We start from the raw sequence: 22,511 nt of genomic DNA, 5'->3' as shown, positions 1-22,511 counted from the left end.
GATGTATAGCTCCAAGGACTCCTTGTCGTCTTTTTTTTTTTTCTTTTTTTTTTAAACAGATGTGTCATTCCAGCCCACTCCTGCCCTGACATACCGCACCACAGGAGGGATTTTGGACTTTTATATGGTTTTGGGGCCAACCCCTGAACTTGTAACTCAACAATACACTGAGGTTAGAATTCACTCTATGCATTGATAAACAATCAAATGTTTATTGGTTATTACCATGTTCTTATCACTGAAATAGTTGATTTTTGTTTCTATGTCCCTTGGGTATTCCTACTATATTATTGCTGTCTTTCCTGAAGTTAGGTTCTAATGTTACAGGTATAAAAGCATACAGATAACCCATGTGCCTCTTAATTATTTGCTAAGCATCCTAAGAATATCTAATCAGTAACAACCTGAGTTCTTAGCCTTCCCAGAGTAGAATCTCTAGAATATAGGAGATTTTTTTGTCATCCTGCATTGATGATCAGTCCATATTCATTTGACTTTCTTATTTTTCTTGAGCAAGGGCTCTTAGATCAGACAGTGCTCAGTAGGAGTGCTCAAGTTGCTTCAAGTATAAGTCTTTTTTTCCCTTTCCTCCAAAGTCGTCCTGGACCCATTTTTCTTTTTTCTTCTAGTTGATTGGTCGGCCAGCAATGACTCCATACTGGGCCTTGGGATTCCAGCTAAGTCGCTATGGATACCAGAATGATACTGAGATCTCCCAATTGTATGAGGCAATGACAGCGGCACAGATTCCCTATGTATGAATCCCCCACTCAGCCCATGGTTTAATTAGCTATGGGAATTTGTGCCTAATTATAGATTGAAAATGTCTTCAGGGAAATTATTGATGACTACTTCAGTACAGGAAAATGTAGTTACGGAGCCAGTCTTGTGTGGAATACAGTGATTTCCAAATTTATTTCACGCCACCCTTAAATCGAGGGTTCAAAATTGAAAGTTGCCTTAATTCTTCAGTGGTTGGCAGTGTGTTTGAGCAATATTGTTACTCATTCGTTGCCTTTTGTCAAGAATGCCCTGCAGTAGACATGGCTAGTCTTAAGTCATGACTTTGGGAACTTCTAAGTGAGACTCTGTCAAAAGGATGACAATTCTTAGAGAGGATGAGTATAAAGTGACAGTATGAAAGAAAGCAGCTAAAATCAAGTCTTCACTCTCTGGGAATCACACATACCCACATATGCATATCACACAACAACCACCTAGTCCCCTTCATAAGCCCTGAGAAACGTAGGCCATTGCTGTCAGCAAGCAGAAGTCCACAGAGAGCACACACTTCCTCCTATGTAATCATCAGTTTTTTGTTCCTCATGCTCTTTCTCTGCTGTCAGTCCACCTCCTGAGAGTTTAGAGGACAGCTAATGACTGGAAGATGAGAATAAAGTGAAGTGTTATGATGTTGTCATCAAGATCATTTGAAACATTCACCCAGGCTTTAAGTATTTTATTTTTATGTACTACTCTACCATATATGTATTAAACATAAAGTAGAAAAAGTAGGAAGATTAACAGATGAAAAAACCCAGAGATCTACTGTACCAAGTTTATATGTCAGTTTGTTCTTTTCCAAGCTTTGGCTTTTGCACAAGTCTCTGTTCCCCAATAAAGCTGTACTTAGAATCTTAAGGCAATATGGGTGATTATCCTCTTCAGGCCAAAAAGGAGTATCTCTTTTATTCAAGTGAGTATTAACCACATTAACCATTACTCACCAACCCTAGATGGAGTGACTTTCACATGCAGAAGCTTGGGTTGGTAATATTTAGAGAAAAGGGAAGACAAAATTCTCATCTCAAGGACCATCCAGTAGAACAGAATGATAGAAATACACATATTCTAAAAGCTATACAATAAGATAGTTCTAAATGTAATAAATCCAATGAGGTTTACTGGATGGGGGGAAATAAATATATTTCTCAGGGAAGTCCTGCTTTCTACCCTTGAATATTCAACTAGCACTTGTTTTGATAGGCTCACCAATTTGAAATTTGAAGAGTGGAAAAGAATCAAATCAAGGGAGGGAAAGGAGAGACAATTCCAAGGATGGGGACAGGTGATCTGTATGCAGGAATCAGAAAGCAATTTCAATCTTCAGTGTGTGTATTTGGGGAGGTAGATTGGACAAATTAGGAGGGGCCTGGGCTGGGGTCAGCAGAGGCATTTGTAGGCCCTGAGGGGTACTGCCACAGCATCCCCAGCACCTTGCTTGCTCCTTCCTGTAGGACGTCCAGCACGTAGACATCGATTACATGGACCGGAAGCTGGACTTCACTCTCAGCTCCAGCTTCAAAAACCTCAGCTTCTTGATTGAGCAAATGAAGAATAATGGCATGAGATTCATTCTCATTCTGGTAGGTATTTAGAAGATTAGAGCCCATTTTCTGTTTCTGTGTTCATGGCTTTAAAATAGTACCATTGAGGGAAACTAGATGAAGAGTACACAAGACTTCCCTGTACATTTTTTTGCAACTTCCTGTGAGACTATAGTAATTTTTTTTAAGTTTTAAAAAGTGAATAAACACAGGAGGGCAGAACATATGAAAAATGGCTTTCCAAAGGTGATACTTAGCAAGATTTATTTTTCATAACCATCACTGGGATGTATTATGTTACTACAATTCCCTTGGTTAGAGTCAGAACTATGGACTGAAACACTGAATATAGCAGCAACATCCAAAAGGCCTCATTGTTCTAGGCTGTGCCTCTGAGGGAATCGCTGTATCCTAGTCTCATATTTACCTTAGGGGGTTCAAAAGCCACTTCAGTTGTATCAATTTCTCAGCAGTGGTGAGGCTCAGGGGATTTACTTCTTCTTAATTAAACTCACAAACAACTGAGCTAAGATTCAGAACACCAATTTATGATTTTGCTCTGGAGGCTGTATTTTGATAAACACAGTAGTTACCTGCAAATGGTCCTCCCTTCTAGCTTCCAAGAAATAGAACATTATTTCCTGACTTTTATTCATTCATTCGTTCATTCATTCATTCATTCAAGTATTAATTAAATACTGGGTCTTTGAAAATCACCATTCTAAAAAGTATGTGTGTGTGTTTGTGTGTATGATATAAATTAATGAATCAGACATTGTCCTTTTTTTTTTTACAGGATTTTATTCAATCAGAGACAGCCAATAAATCACCATTAAAGAATGACTATATTGTACAACTGAACTAACATTACATTGCCTGTTAACTGACTGGAATTTAAATAAAAACTTCAAAAAATGAGAAAAATTAAAGATAATTTCAGATAGTGGTGATTTATATGACAGTTGTGAAATAGGATACTTTTATACAGGGTAACTGAGGCAGGTATGGGGTGGGGTAAACAGGGAAGCCACTTTGGACACAGAACAGAAGAAAGAAGCTTCATGTTCTTAGAGAGTATTGATACCATACTCTAGGAGCACAATAAGTTGACTTTCTTTGTGGGAGGTTAATGTCTTATTAACCTGGCTTATCTCCAGGAATGTTTTCCAACAGCATACTTTATTCCTCAAGAATTTTATGGACATAAAGCAAATTATCTATGGGTATTCTGTTTTTGTTTTTTTGTCTTGGAGCTGTTTTTCTCATGTTTGCTGTTTTAAACCCTTTCATTGCAGGACCCAGCTATTTCTGGCAACGAGACCAAATATGAGCCATTCACCAGAGGGGAGGAAAACAATGTGTTCATCAAATGGCCCAACAGTAATGACATTGTCTGGGGAAAGGTGAGCCTTGGGAGAAGATGCCCATAATTAATCAGCACCAGAATGTCTTGATTAAAAGAGGCTGTCAATAAATCCTGGCAAAATATATTAGGTAATTAATAAATCATGAATGAGTAGAACTCTTCCTGATGCTGATTAATAAGACCAAGGTTACAGGTCTAAGTCTCTAAAGTATCAATGAGCTTTGTTTTATTGTCTGGAGATATTCTGATGCTCCAACCTTTATGTATTCCAGCTGGTCATGTAACAAACCTAAAGAATTCCTTTGGGAATGGCTCTGAAGTCTGTGTCTGTTGAAGTCTGTGTCTGACGAACTCTCAGTCTTCATCTGTTTCTTTTATAGCAACAGGATTGTAGGTGTACTTCCTGACCCCAGATGACAGAAGCTCCTACACAGGATTCAGACTCTGCTCTGTAACTGTGCTACGCTTCCTGCTGTTTTAGGTGCATGCTCTGCTTACTGTGCCTTTGGATGTTGCCTTCTCAGCTTACCCAGATAATATCTGCACTTCAAGACCAACTCAAATGTACTCTCATAGAAGCATTCAGTGACCAGTTGAGCTCTGCTCATTTCTCCCATTTTCTATATTAGCATCTTCAGAGAGGATAGCATGTCACTTAGCACACACATTTATCTGTGAACTCTTAGAATACAAGGACTAGAGATGACTGCGTGACTCAGTGGGTTGAGAGTCCAACTCTTGGTTTGGCTCAGGTCATAATCTTAGGGTCCTGAGGTCAAGCTCTGCGTCAGGCTCCCTGCTCAATGAGGAGTCTCTTTGAGGATTCCTTCTCCCTCTGCCTCTCTTCCTGCTCATGCTCTTTCCCTCTGTCTCTCTCTCTCTTAAATAAACACATCTTTAAAAATGAGAAAACAGGAACTATTTCTTACTTAAATCTCAGTAGATGCAGATTATAGTACAGTGCCTATCATATAGTATCAGTAAGCATTTGCTGAATGGATTAATTAATCAACATATATAGTTAATGCCCTTCTAGTTAATTAATGTATATAGTTAATGCCCTTCTAGTTATAGATGAGATTGGTTGAAACTCTGGATTTTTTTTAATGCTATGTATATTTGGAGTCTCCAGTAAGTGTTAATGCTACTTAAGAATATTAAGGCTAATTTTATAGGTTGTGAATGAAATAAATCTTAGTTCTTTAGAGTCATGTTTTAAATTTGTTACTTTTGGAGAGAATTTTGTTATATGTCTATGATAGACAGCAGAATAGTCATTTGAAAGGTGATTGTTCAGAAGATATATTTAAAATAGATTTAGCTTATTTTGTTTTTTAACTCAATGATTTTGAAAGCTTATGAAATGAGTCAAAGGACCCTACTCTATTTTCTCCTAACAGAATTTCATATATTCAGATTTTACTATTTAATTAATGACAAAGAAATCCAGGAATTTTATGGAGATGCATGTCATTAGAGTCTGACACGTGAATCATCTCATGGTCCTTATGCAATGCCTTTCAGAAGTTTTAATTTTTCTTCTTTCTCTTTAGGCTTGGCCAGAACTGCCCAATGTGAATGTGGATACATCCCTTGACCATGAAACTCAGGTTAAGGTATAGTTGTGTACAGATTTCTGTCCACATTGCCCTAAACATCTGGATACTTATAAGTTTTATCCCAGGACTTGGTTAAACAACTCTCTGAGCATGCTTGTCAACCGGTAATTTCTTGGTAGAATGAGATCAGACAGAACAGAAAACACAATAAGCAACTAAACTGGAAATGTGTAGCGGGAAATCAAGTGAAGTGTCTTCACATGTGTGCCTTTAATAGGTGGTATTATGTTTAAATCCAATGGTGCTTGAAAAATAATAAATTGAAATCCAGAATATTTTTACTGGAGAGGTTATGAACAGACTAGGTTTTTAATGAATTGTCCCCATATAAGAAAATATGCCAGCCAGTTCAAAAGGGTTGATGTTTTTGATCTCCATACTTGATGTCACATCAACCTGGACATCAAGCCACCCCTTTAATCTGCAGGTCACTTTTCCCTGGATGACTGGTCTCCTTTATTGGTCAGAGTAGAAAAAATATTTGCATATCTAAAGTTTGATCATTTAGACCCAGATAGTTAATTTTCCAGTTCATATGATTAAAGGTCCGGTCATTAAACAGATCTCATGTTTCAAGGGGATTTAAGACTATCTAACGCCCTTCTAGGAGAATAAAGAATGCAGTCAGCCTTCTCTGAGCTTTGTGTTCACAGTAAACTCTGTAGAAGCAACAGCAGAGCTGAGACTAGTTTCAGACCCTGAGTGGGGCAGTGCCTTGCACAGGTACCTGCTCCTCACCCCTTCCTGGTCCCCAGACTCCCCTTCCTGGACAGGTGAAGACCCATCCTGAAAGTATGTATTTACTCTTACAGCTGTACAGAGCCAACGTTGCTTTTCCAGACTTCTTTCGTAATAGTACAGCCGCATGGTGGAAGATGGAAATCAAAGAGCTCTATGAAGATTTCCAAAAGCCAGGGAAGAACTTGAAGTTTGATGGACTGTGGATTGTAAGTGCACCCTTGGTGGTTCTTTTTGGAAATGTTAGGAGTCAAACCATGGAGAGGCAATGCAGAGACAAACAGAGGAGGGAGCTAAGGCTGGGGAAATGGGAGAGAGGGATACTCTTGTATAATTGAGGTTCTGGACCCCTAGAGACACAGAGAGGATTGTGCATCTGCCCAGGAACATGCCTGCAAAAGCTGGAGCCCTTGGAGGAGATGGGCCACTACTGGAGATACTGCCAGAGAAAGTGGGGGAGGGACAAATACCCCAGCTTCTCTTATCTCCCAACCTCCATTCACTGGCTAGTGCCTCCCATTGGCCAAACTACTCAGAAGTTAATACTAGGGGAGTCTGAGGGGCCATCCTGTGATACGGGGTGGAGCAGGGGCTGGCAAGGCATGAATTCAAGAGACAATAGGTGTTCACCACGGTGCTGGTACAGACTCATTTTCAAAGGTCTGTTTAGATATTGCTTACACATGTCAGTTGGGCTTAAGAGCAGGGCTTCATGAAATATCTGTGGGACATGTGTCCAAAGGCTCTTCTACTTGTGTTTGTCTAGGGATAGGAAGCATATCAGTGTTCCAGTTTTCTTCCCCACTGTCCAGTGGCCTGAAATCCTGAGCGTTTTCTCGGCCAGCTCTCAAGGGTTTCACAGGTCTGGGCTACACTGAAAGAAGGTCATAATTCACCCAGAGATAGACCTACAAGCCCACTGGAAACCCTAGGGCTTTTCCAGCCACTATTCTCAGTGTAGGTAGACCAGAGCAGACACATGGAAGATTAGCCTGAACAAGGCAAAACAGATAATGAAGAACGTGTGTAGCTCCGAGGAATAGGGAGATAATTACTCTGGGATATTTGTTCTGGGGGAGGGAAGATGTGGCTGAAAAACTCAAAAAAGTAGTAAATAGGTTCCCAACACCTGCCTTTGCCCTTAGTGTTTCCTGTTAAAAGTAGTTCAATTTACAAAATCTTAACTTTTCCACTAACAAAGCAGGCAGTGAACATTCACCTCAGGAACCACCACTGCTTAAATTTAGTAATAAACTCCAAGTATGATTTCATTTCCAGATTTGGTTCTGGGTTAACCCACAACTCTTCAGGACTGCATCTACTGCAGAAAGCGAGACACTTGTCCTTGTGTTTGGTCTCTGCTGATGTCAGAATCAGTCCAAGCTATTGGACTAAGAAAGAGTAGGGGAAGAGAATAGCAACCATGGGCCTCAGATAAAAAGTGAGTAATTCATACATAGGAAAACAAAAATGGGCTTCTTGTGTGGGGAGATATATCAAGGAATCTCCTTAGATCATGGATTCAGCATGAGCTCCATATTTTTGCTATATTTTTACTATGAAATAATCCTCACAAGTTTAAAAATGCCAGGTAAGCTAGGAGTTTCACCCTCTACGTAGATAAACATGGGTTCTTAGAGTCCATCTGGGTCAATGTCTTAGAGTAAATGGAGGCAATGAAGTGATTAGCTGAGTTCTTAAATAAGATGTGTTCATCTCCGTGAAACCTGTGTCCTCCAGAGCCAAGGTCACAGCGTCTCTGACATCACAGAATCTTTCTTGTTAACTCATTTCAGGATATGAACGAGCCATCAAACTTTGTGGATGGATCTGTCAGGGGCTGCAGTGATGAAATTCTTAATAATCCACCCTATATGCCATGTATGTAAATGATTCCTTCATCAAATTACTCCCCTACTCAAAAACTCTGAAAGTTTTCCTTCTCTCGTCAGAGTGAAGCCTAATTTTGGAGAATGAAAGTACTTGTACACATGACATAAAATCCCAAATAGAATAACCTTGAGCAAGTGTAAATTATGGAATAGGCATAGAAATAATGACATGATGTATTATGAAAGACCAAGCAAAGGATGATTACATTGGTAACTGTGAACTGATTGCTCACACTTTAAATAAACCACGCCCCCCGCCCTCAACACAGACTATTTTGGTTAGAGAATGAAAATCTGGGCTCTGTTCTCTCTCTGTCCGTGTCCACAGACACTTCCTGAAGGACATGCCTTAGTTGTTCTGTAGTACAAACAGAATAGAGCATCATAGGACCTTACCATCAAAGGTATCTCAGAAAGTTGAGTCCTTACAGAAACCCAGGGAAGGAAGCAACTTACCTTCTTAGAAACACCAAACCAGTAGTTTGTGGGACAGAATCTGCAATCTAAGTTTTTTGATGTTTGGGTCACAGTTAGCCTGTCCATGGCTCACTAACTCCTGCGTACCTTCCTCTCCCTTCCCTTCCCCCTCTCGTCCCTTCTCCCCTCCTTCCCTCTCCCTTCCTTCTCCTTCCTCCCCCAATATTTATGTATCAGGCAAGTGCTAATGAATCAGAAAATTTAGAGACCTTAATACAGTGGATTGAAACAAGATCTATTCCCTTGAGAATGTTACCATCTAGTGGAAGAAACAGTCATAACAACAAAGGAGTTTATTGTACAGATAAGTGGGCTCTGGTTGCATGCTATAAATATCAGAGGACAATGAAGCGTGCCTTGCCCAGCTCCACACCCTGTCTTTACCCTTCATTAGTTATAAAGATGTTGATTTTGTAGACAAAATCATTCTTGAAATTGGAACTGGTAACTGGTAACAAAGTCGTTGAGTGACATGGAGAAACAGCAAAGCTAATAATGAGCATTTCTCGTGAATGAACACAGCAAGTTGTTTGGGAATTAACTCTGCCTTTCCACTCAGATTTGGAGTCCAGGGAAAAGGGCCTGAGCAGCAAGACCCTGTGCATGGAGAGTGAGCAGATCCTGCCAGATGGCTCGCGGGTGCGGCACTACGACGTTCACAGCCTGTACGGATGGGCCCAGACCAGACCCACCTACGAGTGAGTGTGTTCCCAGAGAGGATGGCTGGACCCCAAGAGCATGCAATCCTTGATCTTGGGGTCATGAGTTTGAGTCCCATGTTGGGTGTAGAGATTACTCAAACAAATAAACAAACTTAAAAAAGAAAATAATAAAGGGAAGAAGCCTGCCTAAAATTTAGTCAAGCTCGAGGGAATGTTAAGGCTTTCTTGGTCATCTGGATTCCTGGCCTCTATGTCATCCACCCTTTGCCAAGGGGACAAGTAGGAAAAGCCACACCTTCAACTTGAGGTAGTTTCTAAGACCTTTCCTTTTCTGCTGACTCAGGACCTGTGGTATGGCCAGAAGTAAGTCCCTGGAACTTTCTCCTCTCATGGTCCAGTGTTGGGCATGCCCAGAGCCTTGTGCATGTGCTGTCTTTTCAGTCCTCAGGAATATGTAGGATCTTTGCAAAATTCTCCATTGTTCTGCTGCTCCAGAATTTACTCTAAGAACAGCCGAGCTTTGTCCCAACTGAACCCCAGCCTGAATACCTATGATGGTGCCAGAAAATTGTTACTGTTTTGGGAATTCCAGGCTCTGGCCACAGAGCCTTGGGAAGAGAGATCATCCAGGGGGTTGGAAGCTAGAACAAAAGTATCAATTGTGTTCAGGGGCTGGTGCTTTTCACAGAGCATCCAAAGAGATCAGACCTGTGAGGCTGCTGCAGGGCTGCTGGCTGTTGGAGCCACTGAACAAGGGATGGGTCAGCTGGGAGCAGCCCAAGTTCAAAGCCCACAGACCTCACTGTCCTGCTGAGATTGAGTCATTTTTCTTGGATAGACCATTTCCATTGCTTTCCAGAGCTGGTTAATTTCTAGAGTTCTGAAATGGTCAGTGACAAAGCTCTTTGCCTCACATCTACCCTTCCTCTCCATCCCTGCCTTATTTGAGACCGTCATTACCTCTCAGTCAGATGTGTGTGTGGATGTGTCTAAGTGTGTATCCATCCAGGTGGGGATTTATGCTGGTGTGAAATATTGGAAGTGACCCCATGGATTAATCTCTGCCACAGTAGCGAGCCCCTTTCCCTAGCATCATTTACTGAATAATTCATCTGTGTCTATTGATTTGTAATGCTTTCTTCAGCAAATATGTGAATTAAATTATGTACTAGGATCTGTTAATAGCCTTTCTCTTTTTGTTCCATTGATTTTCCTGCCACGCGTTGTTTTTATTTTCTTACTGAAGCTGCAGGCAGAAGACCCACCCTCCGTAGGGAGGTATTTGAACATCCTTTGTGTATATTTGTCCTTGTGTGCCAAGTGTATCCCACTTTGTGAGGAGTAGCACAGAGAGAATTACCAAATCGCTACAGTCATATATACTCTGATTTGGATCCCAGATCTGCCTCCTTGCTCTTTAAGTGTCCTCTGATACGTTGTCCAACTTCTCTGAGCCTCAGTTTTGTAACAGGAATGGAGGCCAAGGAGACCTTCTCAGGAGGTTGTGAGGCGAATGACCAGGCTAATACCTGGTTAGAGCAATTGCTCTGTAAACACCTGCCTCACACCTCACCCAGCTCCTTCCTGTCACCTCGATGTAGGCAACTAGGTAAATTGTTATTTATTTATTTATTTATTTATTTATTTTAAAGAAAGGAAATCCACATTTAAGGGATGATGGATTCCAGTTGTCCTGCTGTAACTCTTGGGATCACCTTTAAATAGCAGATGCTTCCAGGGAAGACACCTTTTGGCCCCAAATGGAAGACCATTGCCACCCCATATTTCAGACTCGAGCGGCTCTCTGTAATGAAGTCCCACAGCTGTTCCATCCTCGAATTCACGCCCAATTCACTTCCTTGTTCCCTTCCAACCAGAGCTGTGCAGGAAGTGACGGGAAAGCGAGGGGTCGTCATCACGCGCTCCACGTTCCCCTCTTCTGGCCGCTGGGGAGGCCACTGGCTGGGCGACAACACGGCCGCGTGGGACCAGCTGAGGAAATCCATCATCGGTGTGTGGGCTTCCCCCCAGGGGCCCCTGCTGGCAGGGAGCAGGCTGGGGTGTGTCGTGGCAGAGGCACTGGTTATGTCTGCCTATCCTTCACATGAGCAGTGAAAGCAGCAGGAGCTGACTTCTCCGTGGGTATGAGTTTGAGTCTCTACCCATTGTTCGATATTTTCATCATTGTTGACCCAGGGCTTCGAAGTAGGGTATGGAAGAGACAGGGCAAAACTACCCTCTGAAAGGGCTGCTGTGTCCAACACAGCTGTGTCTTCTCGTTGCAGGCATGATGGAGTTCAGTCTCTTTGGAATATCGTATGTAAGTTACATCGGGGCCGTTATTAATTAGTCATATTCCAGCGTGTCTGCAACCTACAAAAGTCCCACCTCATGTTCTGAATTTGCATCTTCTCAGACAGGAGCAGATATTTGTGGCTTCTTTGGAAATGCTGAATATGAGATGTGTGTTCGCTGGATGCAACTGGGGGCCTTTTATCCCTTTTCCAGAAACCACAACACCATCGGGACCAGGGTGAGGCAGCGGCTGGTGCTCAAATCACTTCTTCTTCACCCTCAAAAGAAGCATCCTTTTTTGTTGAGGAAAAATCATAAAAATCAGACCCTCCATTTCTTAGGAAACCCTCAGACTTCAAAACCCCAGAGTTATAAGCAATTCTCAAGAAAACACTTTTGTTCATGTCTCGAGGGATGCGTGCCTATGAGGACAGCAGGGTTTGTAGCTCCCTGTGGAGCTAACCTAAAAGAAGCTCTTTTTCCTTGGAGAATTTTTATTTTACTCAGATCCATCCAAGCTCTGTCAGTGCTGCAGAGAGCCCCGTCTCTCCAGCCCTGTGCAGGGGACTTAGGAGTCTGTGACAGAGTGGGAAGGAAGTAGCACTAGTTCAGTCAGACAGCAGGGGGCAAGAGAGAGGATGGGACAGAATGAAGGGAGGAATCTGTGTCCCTGGTGCCTGGGAGAAGCGCCTGCTGACCTTTTTCTGAAAGTGTTAGCATAGCATAAAGAAGTGTCTCCCCCATGTTCCTGTATCTCTTTAGAGACAAGATCCTGTGGCCTGGAATTCAACCTTTGAGATGTTCTCCAGAAAAGTCCTTCAGATCAGATACACCCTGCTGCCCTACCTCTACACTTTGATGCATAAAGCTCATGTTGAGGGCAGCACTGTCGTCCGACCCCTTTTCCATGAGTGAGTACAGCCTGTTTCCCCAAAGCCTAGGTTCTGGCCATGTCTTGTGGCGAGCACTCTGCAGCAGTCCTAACAGTTTCATGGGTATTTCATACTTCTTCTTCTTCTTCTTTTTTTTTTTTTTAAGGTTTACGAATGACAAGAAAACGTGGGATATAGACAGTCAGTTCATGTTGGGTCCTGCCCTCTTAATCAGCCCTGTGCTGAAAAGTGTGAGTTTTTTTGTTTTGTCTTTTTTTTTTGTTTTTTTGTCATAGATTAGAAACCCTCAGTCACGTAATCTCAAGTGCAAGAAGAGCGTTTTTAAAGATCATCTTGTCCCACTCGCTCTTTTCCGGCAAATAACTTTCTAGAACATATAAGGGAGATCTTTTTTTTTTCCCCCCAAATCCCCATTAATGAAAACTTCACAACCCCAACTGATTTCTCATTTTATTGTCTTGTTACCCCACATCTTTATAAAGTTAACCTTTAAAAAAAAAAAGTTTTCTCTATGTTTGAAGAATTTTCTCAGACTTTTTTTTAAGATTTTACTTATTTATTTGACAGAGACAGATCACAAGGAGGCAGAGCAGCAGGCAGAGAGAGAGAGGGAAGCAGGCTCCCTGCTGAGCAGAGAGCCCAATGCAGGGCTCAATCCCAGGACCCTGGGGTCATGACCTGAGCTAAAGGCAGAGGCTTAACTCACTGAGCCACCCAGGAACCCCTTCTCAGATCTTTTTCAATTAAACTTCCTAAACTCAGGACACCTGGTGGCTCAGTGGATTAAGTGTCTGCCTTTGGCTGGGGTCATGACATCGGGGTCCTGGAATCGAGTCTTGTGTTGGGCTTTCTGCTCAGCATGGAGCCTGTCTCTACCTCTCCCTCTCCCTCGGTGCTCTCTCTCTCCCAAATAAATAAAGTCTTAAAATAATCTTAAAAATTTTTTTAAAAACTTCCCAACTCTTAAAATCATTAATAAAATTCCCATTTTTATCTTAATTCTAGAGAAATATTTTTATTAATTACATTATTGGAATATGCATAATGTGTCATTTTTATGTTTCAGAATACTATTGTGATTCCTGCTTATTTTCCCAAAGCCCATTGGTATGACTACAGCACGGTAAGAACTCACATATTTTGTGAAGAACCAGACTGGTCCGTGCTGCCTAGAGAGGAGGCCAGCACTTTCTTCTGTCTTTCAGGCACATAATTTCTAAGGCAGTAATTTTCAACCTTTCAGCCAAGCAAGGTTTGCTTAAACAAAATTATCCACAAAAGCATCATTAGGTAAAATCTGACACCCATACATTGACTTTTCTCTCCCCTCACTCCTACTTCTCTGGAGAACACAGAGAAAAGGCTAGATTTCTAGAGTTTTTAAGAAAGCTAAAATCAGAGATTTTTTTCCTTTGACTTACTGTTTCTTGCTGACTTTCAAACATGCTTCCTTAGAAAGACTTGTATTAAAGCATGCATCTGTTCATTTCTTCTCTTTATCGTCATCCCTCCTTGCCTATATTCTGTCTCCTAGGAAACTGGCAGTGTGTCGACAGGTGAGTGGAAAACCCTGGGCGCACCCCTTGACCACATCAACCTTCACATCAGAGGAGGCTACATCCTGCCTTGGCAAGAGCCCGCAATGAACACTCAAGCCAGGTGAGGACAAAGCTGGATGGCCACGCTTTGTCATAATGCGGCAGCCTCTCAGGGAGCTGCCCACCTTCACCAAAGCTCTGTGGATAAATAAATACAACTACAAACGCTCCTATTGATTCGATTCCATAAGGGCCTTTTGACTGGGATTGGGGGAGAACGCATTCGTGAAGTCAGTCTTGGGGAGATCTTTTATCTTTAGCTGTGTCCAAGGCCTGGGGCAAAAATTTTCTTTAATTTTTATTTTATTTTATTTTATTTTACTTATTATTTTAGAGAGAGAGTGTGCATGTGGGGGTGGAGGAGTGGGGTCGGGGGAAGGGCAGAGGGAGAGGGAGAGAATCTTAAGCAGACTCCATGCTGAGCGTCAAGTAAGAGGGATCGATCTCACCACCCTGAGATAACAACCTGAGCCAAAATCAAGAGCCCCGTGCTTAATCAACGGAGCTACTCCATTACCCCTGGGGCAAAAATTTTCTTGAGGGCAGTAGCATTTACCCGTTTCCACACTATTAAAAATGTTGGGGATATTATGAGCTCCTTGATTTGTGATGGCTATCCAAGGAGGATTTAGTGCTTATTTCCAGGTCTACTTTGGTCAACTCGGGATAGATTTTATATAAATATAAATATTTATACGTTTATATTTATATATTTATATTTGTGTTTAGGTACTAAATTAAAGGGAACATGTTATGTGAAGAGAGACACATAAAAAGAACTATAACCATTCAAAAGGAAAGAAGTTAACTTAGCCTTGTGGTGTAAAGCATGAGTTCACGTGAATGAGAGCTTTGAGCTGAGTCTTGAATAATAAATAGGATTTGAATATATGAAGGCAGGGAAAGAAATATTCTGGGAGTATTAAAGAGCTAAAGGTGAAAAATGAGTTTGGTTTGGGGCATAGTAAACCAGTCAGTTTAATTGGAGAGTAGAGAGGAAGAGGGATGAAATAAAGTTCAAGCAGGCTAAGATCAGGTCATGGAGGGTGTAAATGCCAGAGCAAGACCTTGTGTTTTATTCTGTAGCAGTCTGGAAGCTACTGAAGGGTCGTTCTGTGGTTTTCTTCCTAAGGAATTTATATCTTAATATATTACTTATAATACATATGTAAGTAAGTATGTTTATTTGATTTTTTAAGTGTCTATATTTTTAATCCACAAGAAGATCATGCCTGATAATTTCATGTTAATTATTAAAAATTAGATCTTTAAAAAATTAAATATCTTGAGGTATATTAAAATTAAAGGACATTGATTAAACATATTTCATATTTACTTATCATAATTATTTATAAGTCCCTACTATAAAGAAACCACCTCAAAATTCCAAACAAATACTCTTTCATTACATAAAATAATTTAAATATGACTACACTTAATTGAAATTGGTTTGCACATACATCCTTTGAGATGGAATCCATTTCTAATTGCAAATATATTTTGATAGATAAATATCTAAGTATAGCTCAGCCTTAATGGTATTTATACATTTTGCTGTGTTATATAGTAGACATTTTTGTGTATAATTTTTGAAAATAAAATTCTGTTTTAAACCATCCAGGAAACCTTAATATTTAAGAGGCATGCAATAAGCTCTTTTATAAAGAAGATACATTTTAATTTACCTATTTTTAGAACTTTATGTGCATTTTTAATGCATTTTTTTTTGTTCTGGATGAGTAATATTTTCAACAGAAACTGTCCTTCACTCTTACAATTTATAATCTAGAGAAAAATAACTCCTTTTTTTCATAGTCGACAAAAATTTATGGGATTGATTGTTGCTTTGGATGACAATGGGAAAGCTGAAGGCCAGATATTCTGGGATGATGGACAAAGCATTGGTGAGTATGAAGGTTCTGGAATCTCCATGCAGCAAGCAGAAAAACCACAGCTCAGGATTTAATTGGCATAATCTGTTTCTAAACCTGTTTCTGCTACTGTTATAGAGCAATGGTGTTGGGAGAATTTTTGCAATTTTTGCCTGCTCCTTATATAACACTGTAATTACTATAGAACAATGTATGGGCCCCCAGCTTTGTAGGTTCAGCAACGTGATGTTATGAATTCAGCCAGGAGGTTCCATGTGCACTTGAGAAGAATGAGTATTCTGTTGTTTTAGGGTGGAATGTTCTGTATATATCTATGAGGTCCATCTGGTCCAATGTGTCATTCAATGCTCTTGTTTCTTTATTGATTTTCTGCTTCGATGATCTGTCTATTTCTGAGAGAGGCATATTAAGATCTCCAACGATTAGTGTATTCATATCAATATGACTCTTTATCTTGATTAACAGTTTTCTTATGTAATTGGCTGCTCCCATATTGGGGGCATAGATATTTACAATTGTTAGATCATCTTGGTGGGTAGTCCCTTTAAGAATGATGTAGTGTCCTTCTGGATCTCTGACTACAGTCTTTAGTTTAAAATCTAATTTGTCTGATATGAGAATCGCTACCCCAGCCTTCTTTTGAGGCCCATTGGCATGAAAGATGCTTCTCCATCCCTTCACTTTCAGTCTGGGTGTATCTTTAGGTTCAAAATGGGTCTCTTGTAGACAACATTTGGATGGGTCCTGTCGTTTTATCCAGTCTGCAGCCCTGTGCCATTTTATGGGCGCGTTTAGGCCATTCACATTGAGGGTGATTATAGATAGATACGTTTTTATTGACATCGTGTTACCTTTGAAGTCTTTCTTTCTGTAGATTGTCTCTACCTTTCTGTTCAATGCTATTCTTGGGCTTTTTCCTCCTTTAAAGAAACCCCCTTAATATTTCCAGCAGTATCGGCTTGGTGGTTGCATAGTCTTTTTTTTTTTTTTAATATAATTTTTTATTTTTTTATAAACATATATTTTTATCCCCAGGGGTACAGGTCTGTGAATCACCAGGTTTACACACTTCAAAGCACTCACCAAAACACATACCCTCCCCAATGTCCATAATACCACCCCCTTCTCCCAAACCCCCTCCCCCCAGCAACCCTCAGTTTGTTTTGTGAGATTAAGAGTCACTTATGGTTTGTCTCCCTCCTAATCCCATCTTAAGCCTTGCCAGTCTTAGAAACTCTTTATTTCACCGTCCATTTTGAATGTCAGTCTTGCTGGATAAAGTATTCTTGGCTGCATGTTCTTCTCATTCAGTGCCTTGAATATATCTTTCCAGGAGGGATCTATCTCTGTATAACTAACTGCCTTGTTCTGATAAAAGTGTGGATGCAACTCTGAGGCTGACAGTTCATTCATTCACAGTGGTTCATAGACCTGGCTCTGTTGTTTGGGCCAGCCACCTATTACCAGGCACCCTGTTCCTCCTAAGTAGGCTCACTCAAGAGGCAAATGAAAGCTCACAAAATTTCTTAGTGTCTCAGAAGTAGGGAGTTAAGCATTGTCGAAAAGATCATTATGTCAACGAAATATTACTTTGTATGCTTTCCCTAATCTAGGAATAGGACAGTGCTACCGAGATAATTGGGGGCTGTCACAATAGTCAGAACATCCTCTTCCTTAGACATCTCTACAGAAATACTGATGTGTTGTTACCAACTGACACCCATTTTCCAATACTTGTTACTGCAGACTAGAACATTCTAATCTTTTAACATATCACATTTTCTGAAATCATAGCTTGTTTTTTTTCACTAGTAATATCTTCCTTTCCACTTTCTTCATTAAGAGGGTAATATAGCATCATTAAAGAAAATATTTTAAAGACAGAAAACTAGGAAAAAGGTAATATTACTGCTATATTCTTTTGCTTTCATGTTATTTAAGAAAACACTTAACTTTTTATATCACTGAAAACATACTGCATATTTAATTTCTGAATGCTGTTTCTTTGCACTTAACACAATGATAGAAATATGTCTAGATGTTATCATATACTCCTGATAAACACCATTATGATTACTCTATGCCACTGAGAAGATATGCCACAATTTATCTGACTTTCTGTAATTACTCTCTAATCTAAGATACAGGATGTTTTTAGTTTTCATTGTTATGAACACCATCCAGTATTAACCTTTGTTTGCATTTCAGATTATTTCCATAGGGTAGATTCCTAGAAGTGAAATTATTGCTCTTTTAATCAACTTAATTGAGTTGTATTTACACAAAATGTATCCATGTTAAGTATACAGTTCAATAAGTTTTGACAAATAGATACATTTATATTGTTACCACCACAGTCAAGATCTAGAATCTAGATATTGAATCTAGAATCTAGATTCAAGAATCTAGAATCTAGATCTAGAATATTTTCATGACCCAAATTTCCCCTTCTACATCTTTTCAGCAAACTACCCCGCACTCTCAACCCCCACTTCAGGCTCTTAGAACTACTGATCTGCTTTCTGTCTCTCTAGGCTTGATGAGATTTGTCTTTTCTAGGCTTGATGTAAATAGAATCATACATTGTGTATCCTTTTGTGCTTTGCTTCTTAGAAAAATGACTTTTGTAGCAAGATATTTTGCCATCTGGTGGCATATAAAAGTAGCTTATTACCTTTTGACTCCTGAAAAATAATATCCCATTGTATGGATATACCATAACTTGTTTATCCATTTACTTATTGATGAATATTTAAGTTGTTTTAAGTTTTTTCCATTATGCATAAACCTGCCATGATTTTTTAAAAATCTTTTCAGCATAACAGAATTCATTGTTTATGCACCACACCCAGTGCTCAATGGAATACGTGCCCTCTCCAATACCCACCACCTGGTTCCCCCAACCTCCCACCCCCAACCCCTTCAAAACCCTCAGATTGTTTTTCAGAGTCCATAGTCTCTCATGGTTCATCTCCCCTTCCAATTTCCCTCAACTCCCTTCTCCTCTCCATCTCCCTATGTCCTCCATGTTATTTGTTATGCTCCACAAATAAGTGAAACCATATGATAATTGACTCTCTCGGCTTGACTTATTTCACTCAGCATAATCTCTTCCAGCCCCATCCATGTTGATACAAAAGTTGGGTATTCATCCTTTCTGATGGAGGCATAATATTCCATAGTGTATATGGACCACATCTTCCTTATCCTTTCATCTATTGTGGGGCATCTTGGTTCTTTCCACAGTTTGGTGACTGTGGCAATTGCTTCTATAAACATTGGGGTACAGATGGCCCTTCTTTTCACTCCATCTGTATCTTTGGGGTAAATACCCAGTAGTGCAATTGCAGGGTCATAGGGAAGCTCTATTTTTAATTTCTTGAGGAATATCCACACTGTTCTCCAAAGTGGCTACACCAACTTGCATTCCCACCAACAGTGTACGAGGGTTCCCCTTTCTCCACATCCTCTCCAACACACTTTGTTTCCTGTCTTGCTAATTTTGGCCATTCTAACTGGTGTAAGGTGGTATCTCAATGTGGTTATAATTTGAATCTCCCTGATGGCTAGTGATGATGAACATTTTTTCATGTGTCTGATAGCCATTTGTATATCTTCATCGGAGAAGTGTCTATTCATGTCTTCTGCCCATTTTTTGACATGATTATCTGTTTTGTGTGTTTTGAGTTTGAGAAGTTCTTTGTAGATCCTGGATATCAGCCTTTTGTCTGTACTGTCATTTGTAAATATCTTCTCCCATTCCGTGGGTTGCCTCTTTGTTTTGTTGACTGTTTCCTTTGCTGTGCAGAAGCTTTTGATCTGCCATGATTATTTGAGTATTTTTTGAGTATTATTTGCTTATTTGAGTATTATTTGTAACCATACGTTTTCATTTCTCCTGGGTAAAAGTCTGGATGTGAAATTGCCAGGCTGGGTCAGATGGTAAGTGTATGTTTAACTTTTGAAGAAACCCCAAGTATTTTCTAAACTGGCTATACTGTTTCTCTTCACTAATGACAAAAATTCAGAGTTCCAATTTCCCACATCTTCACTAACACTTGGTGTTGTCAGTCTTTAAAATTTTAACTATTTTAGTAATACCTAGGGCACCTCATTATGGTGGATTTAATTTGCATTTCCTTGATGTTGAGCACCTTATGTTTATTGGCTATTTCTATGTCTTCATATTGAGTTATTGGTTCGAGTCCTCTGCCTATTTTTTATTATGTTGCCTTTTCCTTAGTGATCTGTAGAAGTTATGTTTACCAAACTTTTATCTCCCTGTCTGTAACTTGCCTATATAATTCCTTTATAGTATCTTACAAAAAAAAAAAAAAAAACCAAACTTAAACTTTGATAAAAATCCATTTTTTTTTTACCATGCTTTTCTTTGATATTTGTGCTTCTTGTGCTTTGGTCTAAAAAGCATCTGGTACTAATTCTAACGTGTGTGTGTTGGGTGGGGGGGGTGTTTCCCCATACCTACAAGTAATTCTGGGACACTATCTAGGTGTCCTACAATTCAACTCAATTCTGACACTACATTATCCACCATCCTCTCCAGCCCCAATTTCCTTCCAAAAGTCTCTGGGTGGGGCTGGAAGTTCCAACCTGCAAATCACAGGGTTGATCACCCAGAACTGGAAGTGCTTTCCCTAAATCAACTTATTAACGTAACAAAAAGATACTTAGTTCTTATCACTCAGGAAATTCCAAGGGTTTTAAGAGCTCTGTGGCAGAAGTGGGATGAAGACCAAATACAGAATATAAATCACAATATCACATGGCCTAATCCAAGGTTACAGAGATTTTTCTCATAGCTTTTACATTTAGGACTATCACCTATTTTGTATTAAATTTTGTGTGTATGTAATTTTGTATGTGTTTGTGTGTATGTAAGGTTCATTGTTCCCTCATATGTTTATCCAGTTAATCCAGCACCTTTTCTGAAAGCAGAATCTTTTCCCTTGTTATATTACCTTGACACTTTTGTTAGCTATGAATAGGTCCTATATGGCTGAGAATCTATTTTTATATTATTTGTTCTGTTTCATGTTCTCTATGTTTATACTTATACCAATACCACACTGCATTAAGGTAGATTCAAAACTGTTTTGACAAATAGTAATTAACAAAAACTTGCTAGAATTTTGACTGCAATTGCATTGAGTCTATGAATCAATTTGGGAATATCTGTGTATCATCTTTAATTGCTTAGGTCTTCTTTATCTTAGAGCATTTTGTAATTTTCAGTGCATGGGTCTTACACATATTTTGTTAAATACATCCAAAGTATTTCTAAGTTTTTGATAGTATTTCAGATGGTACTTTAAATTTCAGTGTATGCATAATGCATTATAACCCCATAATCATTGAATATGGTATTTAAAAGAGCTATTTTTCAAATAATTTGATTGCTCATTTAGTGGTAGGACCAGGTTAATGGTGGGATACGAAAGGATTTGATTACTTTTTTCCAAGTTCAACTTAGTCTTCAATTATTTCTGTAAAGTTTAATCTGATAAGTGAATTCCAAGGAGAGACATGTGGCACGTGGCATCCCATAGCCCTGGAATCAGACATCACTTCAGTCATCTCTTGGTTATATGTCTTTTGGAAGGATGCTTAACATCTCTTTGCTAGTATTTTCTTGTCTTTATTATCTACAAAACTGTACTTATCATGTAGATCATTTTATGCAGATAAAATGATTTCATATGTAGAGAGAATTCCTGGCACATAGATGCTGAGTAGACTATATCATTAATACTCAAGGTAAATAAAATTACAGTATAAGTCTTTAAGATAAGATATATTAGGTAAGATATACTACATTTACATCAGTGTGATTACTATGACAACAGGAAGTCCAAAAGTCAGAAAAAGGAGGTTAACCAGCCACCCAAATTAGGTTTTAAGAGATTTGCAGCCTTAAATCTTGTAAACCAATAATAAGCTACAGTGCCAATTTTTTAAACTTAAGAATTATATGAAAGAGCTAGGATGTTCCCATCTATTAGGAAGTACATATTTTTTCTTAAATTAAATCTAGGTGAAGCATGAGATTTTAATCAGGGATTTGTTCGGTGAGCAAAAAATTGCAGCTAAAGGAGTTCGTGGCTGTGCCAAGGTTATTTAACAGTGTATCACATCGGTGACATCTCGCCAGGCTGACTGTTGACGGCATCATCAGATCACGCCAGCTGCATGCGTAGGTGATTGGGCAGGAAGCGATTCCCTCATCATAGAATCATCGTCACGGAACATGGGCAATAAAGCCACATTAGCGAATGCTGAGAGATAAGGAGATTAATTTTGCATGCTTGGGATTTGAGATGTTTATGGAGTCCCCTGGTGGGGCTTGCAATTTGCAAATAGGGTGCGATGACAGAAAGTCTGATGAAGAGAGGAGTGAGAAGCCTGGGAGTGTTATGACAAGTAGAAATCACACTGTATTCATCTTTAAGATGAATCAGGTAGAAGTCTTTTTTTTTTTTAAACGATTTTATTTATTTATCTGACAGAGAGAGAAATCACAAGTAGGCAGAGAGATAAGCAGAGAGAGAGGGGAAACAGGCCTCTGCTGAGCAGAGAGCCCAATGCGGGGCTCCATCCCAGGACCCTGAGATCATGACCTGAACTGAAGGCAGAGTCTTAACCCACTGAGCCACCCAAGCACCCCAGAAGTCTTTTTTATATACATTTTTATAAAAAATAAATGCCTTTTTGTTGTTGTTAGTTTTGGGGGTTGT

General features: G+C 39.7%; 1 protein-coding gene across 1 annotated transcript in view; it reads left to right on the top strand.

Annotated features, from left to right (window-relative positions):
• The window catches only part of MGAM2 (maltase-glucoamylase 2 (putative)), a 94,038-nt gene that overhangs the window by 56,733 nt on the left and 14,794 nt on the right, over positions 1-22,511 (top strand). The window contains exons 30-45 of the mRNA XM_082691721.1: positions 60-172; positions 630-755; positions 2,238-2,366; positions 3,623-3,730; positions 5,247-5,309; positions 6,125-6,259; positions 7,847-7,931; positions 8,979-9,117; positions 10,959-11,092; positions 11,367-11,401; positions 11,498-11,614; positions 12,139-12,287; positions 12,415-12,499; positions 13,336-13,392; positions 13,804-13,928; positions 15,683-15,771. Coding sequence (XP_082547847.1) covers positions 60-172; positions 630-755; positions 2,238-2,366; positions 3,623-3,730; positions 5,247-5,309; positions 6,125-6,259; positions 7,847-7,931; positions 8,979-9,117; positions 10,959-11,092; positions 11,367-11,401; positions 11,498-11,614; positions 12,139-12,287; positions 12,415-12,499; positions 13,336-13,392; positions 13,804-13,928; positions 15,683-15,771 — 1,689 coding nt within the window. The remainder of the gene's footprint in view (positions 1-59; positions 173-629; positions 756-2,237; positions 2,367-3,622; positions 3,731-5,246; positions 5,310-6,124; positions 6,260-7,846; positions 7,932-8,978; positions 9,118-10,958; positions 11,093-11,366; positions 11,402-11,497; positions 11,615-12,138; positions 12,288-12,414; positions 12,500-13,335; positions 13,393-13,803; positions 13,929-15,682; positions 15,772-22,511) is intronic.

This window comes from Mustela nivalis, assembly GCF_964662115.1.
Source record: "Mustela nivalis genome assembly, chromosome: 12".
NCBI lineage: Eukaryota > Metazoa > Chordata > Mammalia > Carnivora > Mustelidae > Mustela > Mustela nivalis.
This window is presented reverse-complemented; position numbering and strand designations above follow the sequence as displayed.